Here is a 16,251-nt window from a genome sequence, read left to right on the forward strand (position 1 = left end):
TGTGCAGGAGCAGAGTCAGAAATATCAGGAAGAGGAGGAGCCGGGAACACACAAAGGGCGGATGGGGACACCCAGAGTCTGGAATATCAGAGAGATCTCACTGGTGGAGCATTTTAAGCCCCCTAAGATTTTGGGGGCTGACTTGCGCTTACCAGACTCTACCTTTACCTAAACGTTTACTTTTGGGTGGACTTACCCTTTAAGGTTAAGCTTACCCTACTCACACATATATCTAAAATCTTACAAAGGCCAGTAGATACATTTTAAAAGCATAGGCCGCTACGCTTTGACCTCCTCCTGATTTATTTATTTTTCTTCATGTCCCGTAGATGTTGAGCCCGACCTACAAGCAGCGAAATGAAGACTTCCGCAAGATCTTCAAGAAGCTGCCCGATTCCGAGCGCCTAATTGTGGGTGAGTGGCCGTATTCGCCGAGTGGTGATCTCACCATACAACATATACACTGTAATACTAATCTCTGCACTCCTCAATCCCCGCCCACCAGATTACTCGTGTGCGCTCCAGAAAGACATCCTCCTCCAGGGAAGACTCTACTTATCGGAGAATTGGATCTGTTTCTATAGCAATATTTTCCGCTGGGAGACCACGGTGAGTGCAGTACCAACCGACGCATTTTTTATTTTTTTTCCCCTTCTTCGGGGCTTTGTTATAAGTGTTTAAACAACGGCTGTGAAAATTGCCGAGGGACTCGCGGGAACGGCAGGCGAAGTCAAACGCTGGAATAAATTCTAGCTGAGCTAATCAGGGTTTGTACCGTAGTGTGTTAAGTGGCAGAATGATATTATAGGAAGGTAATTCCATCATTATTTATTAAAGGTATTTATACCGGGCCAACAATTTCCACAGCACTTTACGTATTGTACAGTCCTATCAGTCCCTAACCCCCCCCCCCCCCCCCCAAGGAGCTTACACTCTAAAGTCCCTATTTCACATGCATATACTAGGGCCAGTTCAGACAGGAGCCATCTAACCCCCCAGCGTGTCTTTGGGGTGCGGGAAGAAACCTATGCAAAGGGCAGCATGCAAACTCCATGCAGATGGTGTTCTGAAAGGGGTACAAACTGGGGAGCCCAAATGTGTGTTCTGGATATAGCAGGAAACAGTCACAGCCTGTTTGGGCAGGACGGGACTGCAGTTAGAAACCACAGGGGCTCCACACATAGAACCTGACACTGAGCCCCATGCAGCAAGTGCTTCAGGTATGAATGAAAACAGTGAGTGATCGGTTACGATCATGCGTTGTGTTCATTCAGGAAGGAAGGGGCTGGTAAATATGATATATTTACCAGACCCTTCCCCCACTCTCCATCTTGAAGGATCCTATTGTGTGTTTGCAGCTTCCAACAGGAAGGAGAGGAGGGAAGCCAGCAGCGCTTTGGGGGGGGGGGGGGGGGTTTGGGGGCACGTAGGGGGTCCTGGGCAATAGGGGAAATGTATGGGGCACCGGAAGGGTGATCATTGTGGTGGGGGGGGGTGGGAAATTACTGGAACTGATCCAATGTATGCCTCTCTAAGGAGCAGCTGAAAGCCAATGGGAGGGAGAGAAGAAGAAGCCTACTTTCAGCTGCTGTATACAGGAGATTGGTTCCAGTAATTTCCCCCTTGCAGCACCAATCATCCCTGTCCACATCCAATTCACCCTGTTGCCTGGGTCCCCATGCTGGCCCAGGCCCCGTATAAGAGGGACCGATGGCGGGAGAGGGTGGTATTTTTTAGGCACCTGATTAGAGCCAGAGGCTTTAATAGACTTCAAAATAGGGTGGGATTGGGGCACAGAGAGTGCGCCCGAATCCCACCCAATTGTGTGACGATAGTGAATTAATTTTCACTATTTTCACACTAACATTCCTCCCAGCCAATCAGGAGGCAGGGCCTCAGACCTATTTCCTGATTGGCCAAAGCGCCAGGCCACCCTATTGGATGCCTGGCGCTTAGGAAGAAGAGTGAAAGAGACACATGCTGAAGCGGAGGTCGCCGCTGCTCTGGTGCACTGAGAGGAGTTGCTGCCTGGCGAAAAGTGGCTATGTATGATGGGCACAAGTGGCTGCGTTTGATGGGCACAGTGGCTGCGTTTGATGGGCACAGTGGCTGCGTTTGATGGGCACAGTGGCTGCGTTTGATTGGCACAACGGCTGAAATTTATGGGCACAGTGGCTGCATTTGTTTGGCACAATAGCTGCATTTGATGGGCACAGTGAGGCTGCAATTGATGGGGGGGTTCAGTATTTTTCAGTTTTTGTGCCCCACCACAAAGTTTTGAGCACAAGCTGCCACTGACCGATGGTACCCCCTTATCCATGGCCCTGGGGCTAGACTTTAAATGTTCTCAGGTGGGCACAGAAGAGGCTCCCAAACTCTGTACAACCAAATGGAACGGGTAACGAATAGTGACAAACTTGGGTTATGGCTTGGCTTTTGGTCCAAACCCAAGATCGGCCAAACCCAGAAGTCAACTGTCATTACTGGACCAATAAGCTATGAGCAGGAGATTTCTCAACCCGCAGCTGGCATACACAATGGGGCAGGGATGTCTGTGACACCATAGATTTAATATGGGTATGGAAGCTCCCAACCGCAGCTCAACAATGGCGGCTCACTTCCACGTTTGACAGAACCCAAGCTCATCCCTAGTAATGAATACTGGATACACCTTTGACTGCTTTGATGACCTGGCTTAGAATATCCACCTAGCTACAAACATTTTTTAAAGGGGGAGATACCCTTTAAGTACATGAGGAGACATGGCGTGAAAAGTGAATTTTAATTATTTTTTTTTTTTTGGAAATGCAGATCACTATCCAGCTGAAGGATATCCGATGTATAAAAAAGGAAAAGACGGCGAAACTGATTCCCAACGCCATCCAAGTTTGCACTGAGAATGAAAAGGTGAGCGGCGGCAACACTTGTCCACCTTGAATCACATTTAAAGAGACCAGAATATGTATTGATCACACTGTTATTGTAAAGTTTGCTTATCAGGAGATCCCATATAGATGGGGAAGCGGCGAATCACAATGGCTGTCTCAGGCTCCTAGACACGGAGTATCTTACTGAGCTACTTCACAGTATATGGCCACAAGTTGGTGACCGTCACACCTATATAAACTTTTTGGACATTCCAAAACCATGGCCATTAATATGAAGCTCCCCACTCCTCCCATGGCTATTATTATAGAGTTGCTCCCTCCCCAATGATTATTGTTATGAAGATGCCCCCTCCCCCATCATGGTCATTAATATAGAGCTCCCCCTCTTCGTGGCTATATCCATCTTTCACTCTTCTGGAAAGACTTTCTACAAGATTTTGGAGCGTGTCTGGGAATTTGGCCCATTTGCAAGGTCTGCTGCTGATGTCAGGTGAGAAGACCTGGCTCACCATTGGTATTCCAGTTCAGCCCAAGGGAGTTCAGTAGGCTTGATGTCCAGGCTCTGTGGAGGACACTCAAGTTCCTCCACACCAAACTGGTCAAATCATGTCTTTATAGAGATGTTGGTTGGGAAGACCTAACTCATTTCAATTAATTCCAAAGATGTTCAGTAGGGTTGATGTCCGGGCTCTGTGCAGGACACTCGAGTTCCTCCACACCAAACTGGTTAAATCATGTCTTTATAGAGATGTTGGTTGGGAAGACCTAACTCATTTCAATTAATTCCAAAGATGTTCAGTAGGGTTGATGTTCGGGCTCTGTGGAGGACACTCGAGTTCCTCCACACCAAACTGGTCAAATCGTGTCTTTATAGAGATGTTGGTTGGGAAGACCTAACTCATTTCAATTAATTCCAAAGATGTTCAGTAGGGTTGATGTCCGGGCTCTGTGCAGGACACTCGAGTTCCTCCACACCAAACTGGTCAAATCATGTCTTTATAGAGATGTTGGTTGGGAAGACCTAACTCATTTCAATAAATTCCAAAGGTGTTCAGTAGGTTCTGTGCAGGACACTTGAGTTCCTCCACACCAAACTGGTCAAATCATGTCTTTATAGAGATGTTGGTTGAGAAGACCTAACTAATTTCAATAAATTCCAAAGGTGTTCAGCAGGCTTGATGTCCGGGCTCTGTGCAGGACACTCGAGTTCCTCCACACCAAACTGGTCAAATCATGTCTTTATAGAGATGTTGGTTGGGAAGACCTAACTCATTTCAATAAATTCCAAAGATGTTCAGTAGGGTTGATGTTCGGGCTCTGTGGAGGACACTCGAGTTCCTCCACACCAAACTGGTCAAATCGTGTCTTTATAGAGATGTTGGTTGGGAAGACCTAACTCATTTCAATTAATTCCAAAGATGTTCAGTAGGGTTGATGTCCGGGCTCTGTGCAGGACACTCGAGTTCCTCCACACCAAACTGGTCAAATCATGTCTTTATAGAGATGTTGGTTGGGAAGACCTAACTCATTTAAACTCCAAAGGTCGAGGTCAAGGCTCTGTGCAGGACACTCCAGTTCCTCCACACCAAACTCCTGTAACCATGTCTTAATAGAGCGGACTTTGTACAGGGGGGGGGGGGGAGGCAAAGTTATGTTGGAACAGGAAAGGGTCTTCACCAAACTGTTGCGACAAGGTTGGAAGAGCACAATTGTCTACAATATCTTTGTAAGATGTAGTATTGACCGGACTCCTCACTGGAAACACTTAAACTCAATTTGGAAGGGGGTCCACCTACATTTGGCCATATAGTACGCATATATTGTTTTGTATCATATCTGAGTGTTAAATTGAACTGTGGACACTGAGGATCTTTGCATCATATAGAGCTATGGGTAATGGGTATCTTTGCATCACATTTGGGAACCTTTGTATTATATCTGTGTATCAAACTGAGCTATGAGTACTGGTTATCTTTGTATCATACTAAACTATGGATACCAAGTATCTTTTTCTCAGATTTGGATATCATAATTGGTATGATATCTACCACCAAAGGCCCAATTTTTCTGCCCCTGTTTAACAGGAGCATGTAATTGCAATTCTTGATATAATATTTCACTGCAGGGCCCATTCCTGCGCCCACCAAGAGTAACTGTGAGGGCTTACAGTGTTGTGGCACCAGCACCACCACCCAAGGCTCAATTTTCTGCAGAGTATTTAGGGCAGGCCGTATAGTATATATACTTCTGTTCAGAGTATATAGTGCCTAGGGGCCCCACCACGCCATTTAAAAAAAAAAAATTGGATGCGCGGTTCCCCTTAATATCCATACCAGACCCAAAGAGCCTGGTAATGGACTGGAGGGGGACCCATGACGTTTTTTTCAATGATTTTCGTCTATATTGCCAGGACCCGACATTACATTACAGCCACGATCAGTTTTAAATTACTTTATTTCCTTTAGAAATGTCATTTTGCTGTGGTATTGTACTTGTTCTTAAAAGAAAACCTGTTAAGCCCTGTACACACTATCAGATTTTCTTGTTATTTTTTTGTCTTCAGATTTACTAAAACCATAGTGCAAGGGCCTGCCTGATTGCATACAAATTGAAATTCCTAAGGTTTCACCTCATATTATATGGTTTTGGTAAATCTGAAGACAAAAATCTGCAGAAATTCTGATAGTGTGTATGGGACATTAGAGTCTGCAAAAGACTTGAGACTGAGGCGGAGGTTCACCTTCCAGCAGGACAACAACCCGAAACATACAGCCAGAGCTACAATGGAATGATTTAGATCAAAGCATATTCATATGTTAGCCCCTGTACACACGGTTGGACATTCTGCCAACCAAATCCATCGGATTTTGTCCATCGGATTGTGTCCGAAACTGTTGCATACACACGGTCGGACTAAGTTGTTGAAAAATCCGATCATTCAGAACGTGATGACGTAATTTTGTTACGATGGGACTACATTCAGGCTAGTAGCCAATAGCTTTGATGTAGGAATTTAATCTGAGCATGCGTGGCACTTGGTCCGATCAAAATTCTCTACACATGATCGGAGTATGTCCGATCGCCCAGTTGGTCAGAAAATATTTCCAACAAGTTGGAAAATTGGGTCCGACTGATATTCCGACGGAATCAGTCCGATGCATACCACACACAGTCGGATTATCCGACAACACGGTCCGATAGGACACATTCCGACGGATTCTCCGACCGTGTGCACAAGGGCTTAGAATTAGTGATGGACGAACTTCCGACGGGACGTTTCGCGAACGCGAAACGCGAACGGACACAAACGTTCGCGAAAACGACCGTTCGCCGCGGGCTCCATTGACTTCAATGGGAGGCGAATTTCGCAAACCTTTAGGTCGAATTTGCGGCCACGGGGTAATTATTAGGGGGTAGCACGTAGTCCCACCACCTGGACAATAGCATAATACATGTATGAGGTGAATTTGGGATCGATAACTACAAGCATTTTTTTTTTATTTGGGAAATTGTTCTGACAATTCAGGACTATGGAGCTAATGAAGGCAATGGAGGAGAGGGAAGGTCAGGGACCAGGGTAGGCAAACAAGAGGGTGCAGGAGATACAGAGCACTGACAGCAGCACCGTAATACAGAGCACTGACATCAGCACCGTGACATACAGCGCTGACAGCAGCTCCGTGACATACAGCGCTGACAGCAGCTCCGTGACATACAGCGCTGACAGCAGCTCCGTGACATACAGCGCTGACAGCAGCTCCGTGACATACAGCGCTGACAGCAGCTCCGTGACATACAGCGCTGACAGCAGCACCGTGACATACAGCGCTGACAGCAGCTCCGTGACATACAGCGCTGACAGCAGCTCCGTGACATACAGCGCTGACAGCAGCTCCGTGACATACAGCACTGACAGCAGCTCCGTGACATACAGCGCTGACAGCAGCTCCGTGACATACAGCGCTGACAGCAGCACCGTGACATACAGCGCTGACAGCAGCTCCGTGACATACAGCGCTGACAGCAGCTCCGTGACATACAGCGCTGACAGCAGCTCCGTGACATACAGCGCTGACAGCAGCTCCGTGACATACAGCGCTGACAGCAGCTCCGTGACATACAGCGCTGACAGCAGCTCCGTGACATACAGCGCTGACAGCAGCTCCGTGACATACAGCGCTGACAGCAGCTCCGTGACATACAGCGCTGACAGCAGCTCCGTGACATACAGCGCTGACAGCAGCTCCGTGACATACAGCGCTGACAGCAGCACCGTAAGCAGCCCCAGGAGGAAGTCAGCACAGCACAGGGATGGTGTGATCCCCTCATAATAAGAACCCCCAGGAGGAAGTCAGCACAGCACAGGGATGGTGGGAGCCCCTCATAATAAGAACACCCAGGAGGAAGTCAGCACAGCACAGGGATGGTGGGAACCCCTCATAATAAGCAGCCCCAGTAGAAATATGACACCGCTCAACCTCTTCAAAGAGGAGGGTAGGGGCATATAGTACGGTGTGCTTTTTTGGGTCAGGGAAGTGAGCCAAATGAATTAAGAAGGTCTGTGTGCTTGATTCCAAAAATTGTTTATAGACATATACATGGTCTACTGATCACATGTGTTGAATTCCTCCGAGATCCATGCCTCATTCATTTTTAGAAATGTGAGGTAGTTAACACTGTGGTGAGCTAGGCGAGTACGCTTATCGGTCACAATCCCCCCTGCTGCGCTGAACGTCCTTTCGGACAGGACACTGGATGAGGGGCAAGCCAACAGTTCGATTGCAAATTGGGCAAGCTCTGGCCAGAGGTCAAGCCTGCCCACCCAGTAGTCTAGGGGTTCATCACTCCTCAGAGCGTCCACATCGGCCGTTAACCCAATGTAGTCGGACACCTGACGGTCTAGGCGTTCCCTGATGCTGGATCCGGATGACACCTGTCGATGGGTCGGCTGAAAGAATGACCTCATATCCGAAGTCACCAACACATCTTCAAACCGGCCTCTTCTTGCAGGCGCTGTTGGATTGGTACCCGCAAATCCTTCTCTGGGAGTGGGAATTGCTCCTCTGCCAGCGCACGCAAAAGCAGAATGCAGCATTTCTCGAAGCAAGGCCTGGAAGTGCTGCATTCTGACAGCCCTCTGCGACGGCGGTAACATTTCCGCCATTTTGTGTTTGTACCGGGGGTCTAAGTACGTTGCCACCCAGTACTGGTCCTTGACCCTCATGCTTTTTATACGGGGGTCCCTATTAAAACACTGGAGCATGAAGGCCCCCATTTGCACTAAAGTGGAAGCGGTGTGGTGGCCTGGCTCCTGCTCATCATCCAGGATAATGTCGTCCTCTTCATTCTCCTCTCCCCATCCTCGCACAACAGGGATCCCAGAAAGGTTTAAAGCATGCTCTTCTTGCTCCTGCTCATCCGCCCCGGCACCATCCTCCTCTGACTCCTCATCAGACTCCTGTTGTTGACTTGTCTCAGATAGAGTAGCCCCCCCTGGGAATTCATCCAGCATTGCGACTTCCTCATCTTCCCGCTCCTGCTCCTCCACAGCCTGATCAATGACACGACGCAATGCACGCTCCAGAAAGAAGGCATAAGGTACCATGTCACTGATGGCGCCATGGCTGCGACTGACCAGTTTGGTGATCTCCTCAAATGGCCGCAGAAGTCTGCATGTGTCGCGCATGAGCAGCCACTGGCGCGGTGAAAAAAAACCCAGCTCCCCAGAACCGTTTCTTTCGCAGAGTTCATACAGGTAGACGTTAACTGCACGTTTCTGCTGGAGCAGCCTATCAAGCATATAGAAGGTTGAGTTCCATCGCGTCGGGCAATCGCAAATAAGACGTCTGACCGGCAGATGGTGTCGCCGCTGAATGTCAGCAAGGCGAGCCATGGCCGTGTAAGATCTTCTGAAATGGGCCGAGATTTTCCTTGCCTGCCGCAAGATGTCCTGGACCCCAGGGTATTTGACAAGGAATCGCTGCACGACCAAGTTTAAGACGTGTGCCATGCACGGCACGTGCGTGATTTTGCCCTGTTTCAATGCGCTAAGCAGATTGGCACCGTTGTCACACACCACTTTACCAACTGTCAAATTGAGCGGTGTTAGCCACTCATCTGCCTGTGAACGCAAAGCTGAAAGGAGTGCCGGGCCAGTGTGGCTCTTTGCTTCCAGGCACAACAGACGCAGCACGGCATGGCAACGTCTCACCTGGCATGTGGAATAGGTTCTGGGGAGCTTGGGCGGTGCAGTGGAAGAGACGCTAGCAGCGGAAAAGGAGGAGGCAGCTGAGGAGGAGAGGGAGGAGGATGGAGTAGGAGGAGGAGAAGAAGAGTCAGGCCTGCATGCAATCCGTGGCGGTAAAACCAAATCTACACGGGTGCCACGGGTTACATGCTTGACGGCCGTCAGAAGGTTCACCCAGTGGGCAGTAAAACTGATATACCTTCCCTGCCCGTGTTTGCTAGACCACGTGTCTGTGGTCAGATGTATCTTGGCACCGACACTGTGTGCCAGAGATACATTCACTTGCCGCTGAACATGGCCATATAGCTCTGGGATGCCCTTCTCTGAGAAATACTTCCTTCCTGGGACCTTCCATTGTGGTGTTCCAATGGCCACAAATTTGCGAAAGGCCTCCGAGTCCACCAGTTTATATGGCAGTAGTTGGCGGGCTATGAGTTCTGACAAGCCAGCCGCCAACCGTTGGGCAAGAGGGTTATCCGGCGTCATCATTTTTTTACGCTCAAACATTAGGCCCACGGAAGCCTGCCTTTTTGCAGAAAAATGTGAGCTTGGCGTGATGGAAGGTGGAGTGGAGGACAATTGTGAGGAGAGAGGAGAAGGAGAAGTAGAAGACGAGGCTGGACGGTGAGAGCCTGCAGTGTGGCTTTGTGTGTTCCGTTGCTCCCACTGGGCTCGGTGATGGCTGCTCATGTGCCTTCTTAAGGCGGTCGTCCCTAGGTGAGTATTGGGCTTACCGCGACTAACGCGTTGACTGCAAAGATTGCAGATGGCAACGCTATTGTCAGCAGCGGACACGTTAAAAAAAGCCCACACTGCGGAGCCATGTGCCGGTGTCCTGGGAGCGCCAGATGTGACCGTACATGGTCGATGACTCGCTCCTGATACATTTGCAGTCTGCTTTGTCCCTGCTGTGCAATGTAAGTCATTGCTGCTTCTCCTCCCTATCTGCTGGTCCATATCTCCCTCTGAACTCCCCTCCTCTTCCTCTCTTGTGGGCACCCACGTGACATCACTAGACACGTCATCATCAACGTCACCTTCCCCACCGCTATAAGTAGAGTAGGCAGCAACACCGGGGACCAACCTCCTCCTTGGGCTGATCTGGGTACTGGCGTCAGACTGCTGAGTAGCGCTTGTTGCTACCTCCTCTTCCTGATCCAATACCAAGAGTGGCTGCGCATCAGAAATGTCCTCTTGATATGGATCGGAAAATAATTCCAGTGACTCAAGCGGAAGGTATGTGGTGGTGGTGGTGGTGGTCGTGTTGTTGGTGGTAGTGTCTTTGGGGGTGCACATAGCAGAGAGTGAAGAAGAGGGTGCAGATCGAGAGGATGAGGAGGGTGCAGAAGAGTAAGGCTGAGCGAGCCACTCAACCAAGTCTGGTGCATCCTTTAAAGTAATTGAACGCACCTTCTGCAACTTCCCACTTTGGCTCAAGCCTGTTGCTCCTGCCCTACCCCTACCACCCCTGCGGAAGGGCCTGCCTCTTCCTCTGCATGTCATTTTTTAAATGACCCTGTGACAAAACTCTTAGTCCCTATACCGCTGAAGGACTGCTGCAGTATAGGTGAGCGGTCAGCAGTGGTGCACGTCAACCCTATCTATTGTGGACCGATAGCGGTCCTTACAGAACAGCAGACTGTACCGCACTCAAGCCTATGTACCGTAGCACCCTATACCAAGTTACCAGTCCTTATAAGAACTTTTGTGGACCAAGCAGGTTGTGTATTAGTGTTTAGCAGACTGTACGTCAGTCCCTATACCGCTGAAGGACTGCTGCAGTATAGGGCAGCGGTCAGCAGTGGTGCACGTCAACCCTATCTATTGTGGACCGATAGCGGTCCTTACAGAACAGCAGACTGTACCGCACTCAAGCCTATGTACCGTAGCACCCTATACCAAGTTACCAGTCCTTATAAGAACTTTTGTGGACCAAGCAGGTTGTGTATTAGTGTTTAGCAGACTGTACGTCAGTCCCTATACCGCTGAAGGACTGCTGCAGTATAGGGCAGCGGTCAGCAGTGGTGCACGTCAACCCTATCTATTGTGGACCGATAGCGGTCCTTACAGAACAGCAGACTGTACCGCACTCAAGCCTATGTACCGTAGCACCCTATACCAAGTTACCAGTCCTTATAAGAACTTTTGTGGAACAAGCAGGTTGTGTGTTAGTGATTAGCAGACTGTACGTCAGTCCCTATACCGCTGAAGGACTGCTGCAGTATAGGTGAGCGGTCAGCAGTGGTGCACGTCAACCCTATCTATTGTGGACCGATAGCGGTCCTTACAGAACAGCAGACTGTACCGCACTCAAGCCTATGTACCGTAGCACCCTATACCAAGTTACCAGTCCTTATAAGAACTTTTGTGGACCAAGCAGGTTGTGTATTAGTGTTTAGCAGACTGTACGTCAGTCCCTATACCGCTGAAGGACTGCTGCAGTATAGGGCAGCGGTCAGCAGTGGTGCACGTCAACCCTATCTATTGTGGACCGATAGCGGTCCTTACAGAACAGCAGACTGTACCGCACTCAAGCCTATGTACCGTAGCACCCTATACCAAGTTACCAGTCCTTATAAGAACTTTTGTGGACCAAGCAGGTTGTGTATTAGTGTTTAGCAGACTGTACGTCAGTCCCTATACCGCTGAAGGACTGCTGCAGTATAGGGCAGCGGTCAGCAGTGGTGCACGTCAACCCTATCTATTGTGGACCGATAGCGGTCCTTACAGAACAGCAGACTGTACCGCACTCAAGCCTATGTACCGTAGCACCCTATACCAAGTTACCAGTCCTTATAAGAACTTTTGTGGACCAAGCAGGTTGTGTATTAGTGTTTAGCAGACTGTACGTCAGTCCCTATACCGCTGAAGGACTGCTGCAGTATAGGGCAGCGGTCAGCAGTGGTGCACGTCAACCCTATCTATTGTGGACCGATAGCGGTCCTTACAGAACAGCAGACTGTACCGCACTCAAGCCTATGTACCGTAGCACCCTATACCAAGTTACCAGTCCTTATAAGAACTTTTGTGGAACAAGCAGGTTGTGTGTTAGTGATTAGCAGACTGTACGTCAGTCCCTATACCAATGAAGGACTGCTGCAGTATAGGGCAGCGGTCAGCAGTAGTGCACGGCAACCCTATGTATTGTGGACCGATAGCGGTCCTTACAGAACAGCAGACTGTAACGCACTCAGGCCTATGTACCGTAGCACCCTATACCAAGTTACCAGTCCTTATAAGAACTTTTGTGGACCAAGCAGGTTGTGTGTTAGTGATTAGCAGACTGTACGTCAGTCCCTATACCAATGAAGGACTGCTGCAGTATAGGGCAGCGGTCAGCAGTAGTGCACGGCAACCCTATGTATTGTGGACCGATAGCGGTCCTTACAGAACAGCAGACTGTACTGCACTCAGGCCTATGTACCGTAGCACCCTATACCAAGTTACCAGTCCTTATAAAAACTTTTGTGGACCAAGCAGGTTGTGTGTTAGTGTTTAGCAGACTGTGCGTCAGTCCCTATACCGCTGAAGGACTGCTGCAGTATAGGGCAGCGGTCAGCAGTAGTGCACGGCAACCCTATGTATTGTGGACCGATAGCGGTCCTTACAGAACAGCAGACTGTAACGCACTCAGGCCTATGTACCGTAGCACCCTATACCAAGTTACCAGTCCTTATAAGAACTTTTGTGGACCAAGCAGGTTGTGTGTTAGTGATTAGCAGACTGTACGTCAGTCCCTATACCAATGAAGGACTGCTGCAGTATAGGGCAGCGGTCAGCAGTAGTGCACGGCAACCCTATGTATTGTGGACCGATAGCGGTCCTTACAGAACAGCAGACTGTACTGCACTCAGGCCTATGTACCGTAGCACCCTATACCAAGTTACCAGTCCTTATAAGAACTTTTGTGGACCAAGCAGGTTGTGTGTTAGTGATTAGCAGACTGTACGTCAGTCCCTATACCAATGAAGGACTGCTGCAGTATAGGGCAGCGGTCAGCAGTAGTGCACGGCAACCCTATGTATTGTGGACCGATAGCGGTCCTTACAGAACAGCAGACTGTACTGCACTCAGGCCTATGTACCGTAGCACCCTATACCAAGTTACCAGTCCTTATAAGAACTTTTGTGGACCAAGCAGGTTGTGTATTAGTGTTTAGCAGACTGTGCGTCAGTCCCTATACCGCTGAAGGACTGCTGCAGTATAGGGCAGCGGTCAGCAGTAGTGCACGGCAACCCTATGTATTGTGGACCGATAGCGGTCCTTACAGAACAGCAGACTGTACCGCACCCAAGCCTATGTACCGTAGCACCCTAGACAGACCAAGTTACCAGTCCTGATAAAGAGCTTTGTGGAACAAGTGAGTTGTGAATGATTAGCAGACTGCAGCAGAAGGGCAGCAGTCAAGTATAATATTCTTTCTATATTTGGAAGAAAGAATATTATACGTGTACAAGCCTATTACCGTACCACTGATACCAGTCCTGAAAAGAACCTTTGTGGAACTAATAGTAACAGCAAGTCTTTAAAATTATCCTCACTGCCTGACACACTGCTTCCTGCCTGTCCCTATACAAATTGGCAAAAAAGAGTAGGCTGGAACGATTAGCTGGAACAGCTCTTTTGTGGACCTGATAGTAACAGCTAATGATGATGATGATGATGATGATGAAGAAAGACTAATCTGGCTGAGCTGTCCCTAAAATAGCAGCATACAGCGCTCTGTCCCTTTATCTAAACTGACAAAAGAAACTCAGGCTGCTGACCTAACACCTATACCAGTCCTGAAAAGAACTTTTGTGTACCAAATAGCTAGCGTTTTCTCTGTCCCTACTCCACACAGGATCCTTTCCCTACAGTGACAGAAGAAAGAATGTAAAATGGCCACCGGATCGGGTGTATTTATAGGTTAGGGGGAATGTCCAAGTGTCCATGAGCTGTCATGTCTCAATTGGTTGTCCTGTAACACATGATAAACGTGTCACGAAAGGTTAAAGTTCTTGTATACATTAAACACGTAAGTCCGCCGGGGCGAACGACGGAAAAAGGCGTTCGAACCCGCGGACGGCGAAAGTCGGAAATTCGCCGCGAAACGACCGCCGGGCGAACCGTTCGGCCATCACTACTTAGAATGGCCCAGTCACAGCCCAGACCTAAATCACATTGAGAATCTGTGGCAAGACTTGAAAATTGCTGTTCACAGACGCTCTCCATCCAATCTGACAGAGCTTGAGATATTTTGCAAAGAAGAAGAATGGGCAGAAATGTCCCTCTCTAGATGTGCAAAGCTGGTAGAGACATCCCCAAAAAGACTTGCAGCTGTAATTGTAGAGAAAGGCGGTTCTACAAAGTATTGACTCAGGGGGGCGCCATACAAATGCCCCCCACACTTTTTACATATTATTTATTAGTATCATTTATAATTTTCCTTCCACTTCACAATTATGTGCCACTTTGTGTTGGTCTATTACATAAAATCCCGATAAAATACATTTACGTTTTTGGTTATAACATGACAAAATGTGGGGTATGAATACTTTTTTTCAAGGCGCTGTATCTTTGTATCATTCAGACAGTGAGTACGGAGTATCTTTGTCCCTTTGACACACTCCTGACCTGTGACAATGGTGGATTATACTCCTGCCGGGTATTAGTTCTCTCCCCCATGTCATGGTACGATAGCTGCACCCTGTGGTTGGGTAGGATCACAGGGATCGGCGGGGCATCCTCTCCGGTTATCAGTCCCTCTCTGGGATTGATAGTCCTTATCGCCGGCTCCGGTGAACTTTACTCTCGGTGTGACTATCAGCACATTGTTATCAGCACAATGCCAGGTTCACTTTTCAGCTCTCCTGGTTGCAGTGCGGAGCTGCGTACCCCATCCCCGGCGCTGCGGACACCTCACCTGTCCAGGTATCTCCCATGGATTGTGGGGTGGGTTGGGGGGGGTAGACTTTGTGGTGGGTGCTCGGAGGGCAAGAATATTAACCCTCAATGTCCTTATTTTTTTGTATGGTGCTCATCATCGGGTCTCTCAGAACTCACGCTTCCACCTATTTGTGTTGCAGCATTTCTTCACGTCGTTCGGGGCCCGGGATCGCTCCTTCCTGCTGATATTCCGCCTGTGGCAGAACGCACTTCTAGATAAGGTAAGAAAGTACCCCGGACCTTCTACTTTTCAAATATTAAAGCAGAAAACAAATTAAAGTGTTACTAAACTCACAACAGTAAAATCAGTCTGTATATGCAGTAGAGTATGCTTGTTATACTCACTGTGGGACCTAAGGGGTTAACCACTGTCCCCAATCCATCTCCGGCTAGGACAGAGCCCTGGGGGCACTCTGCACATGCTCAGTTTGGTGTGTATTGCTAGAGGGTTTATTTATTTTTTTTCTTGGGAAAGGGCATGCAATTAGCACAGGGCCAATCAGCACTGTCCAGACAGAGGGTCGGGGGTCCTGCAGCCTCATAGGACAGTCAGAGGAGAATGAAAACTCCTCCTACAAGCTTTAACCAGACACTGATAGAAGTCACAAGACTGCTATAGACTGCTGATGAGAAAAGGTATTTTAGCAGTTTATATTTACTAAAATAATTGCATTTCCATGTGCTGTGTGCTGTGGGAGACCAGATACAGGGAAAGCCGGGTCCTGGGTTTAGCAACACTTTAATCTACTCATGGTATGATTGTGAAATGATGGACTTTGTGGCATTGTGGATTGTGTATAAAGGCTGCGTGATCCGGCCTTCTCTGATCCTCCCCTTCTTTACCCCATCTCCTGATAGAACAGGGCTTTAGGAGTCAGGCTGCACATGCTCAGTTTGGTGTGTATTGCTAGATTTTTATTTATTTTTTTCTTGGAAGAATGCATGTGACCAGCACAGGGCCAATCAGCACTGTCCAGACCGAGGATCAGGGGAGAATGAAAGCTCCTCCTACAAGTTTTAACCAGACACTGATAGAAGTCAAAAACTGCTATATACTGCTGATGAGAAAAGGCATTTTGCAGTTTATATTTACAGTGGAGCATTGGATTACGAGCATAATCGGTTCCAGGAGAATGCTTTTAATCCAAAGCACTCACATATAAAAGCAAGTTTCCCCATAGAAGTCAA

The 16,251-nt window shown here is 48.5% G+C and overlaps 1 protein-coding gene across 1 annotated transcript in view; it reads left to right on the forward strand.

The window, feature by feature from the left end:
• GRAMD1A (GRAM domain containing 1A) overlaps positions 1-16,251 on the forward strand; it is a 182,007-nt gene that overhangs the window by 97,684 nt on the left and 68,072 nt on the right. Inside the window, exons 4-7 of the mRNA XM_077456438.1 lie at positions 330-414; positions 506-609; positions 2,812-2,907; positions 15,204-15,284. Coding sequence (XP_077312564.1) covers positions 330-414; positions 506-609; positions 2,812-2,907; positions 15,204-15,284 — 366 coding nt within the window. The remainder of the gene's footprint in view (positions 1-329; positions 415-505; positions 610-2,811; positions 2,908-15,203; positions 15,285-16,251) is intronic.

This window comes from Lithobates pipiens, unplaced genomic scaffold (genome assembly GCF_037356315.1).
Source record: "Lithobates pipiens isolate NorthernLeopardFrog02 unplaced genomic scaffold, aLitPip1_a1.2 Scaffold_27, whole genome shotgun sequence".
Lineage (NCBI taxonomy): Eukaryota > Metazoa > Chordata > Amphibia > Anura > Ranidae > Lithobates > Lithobates pipiens.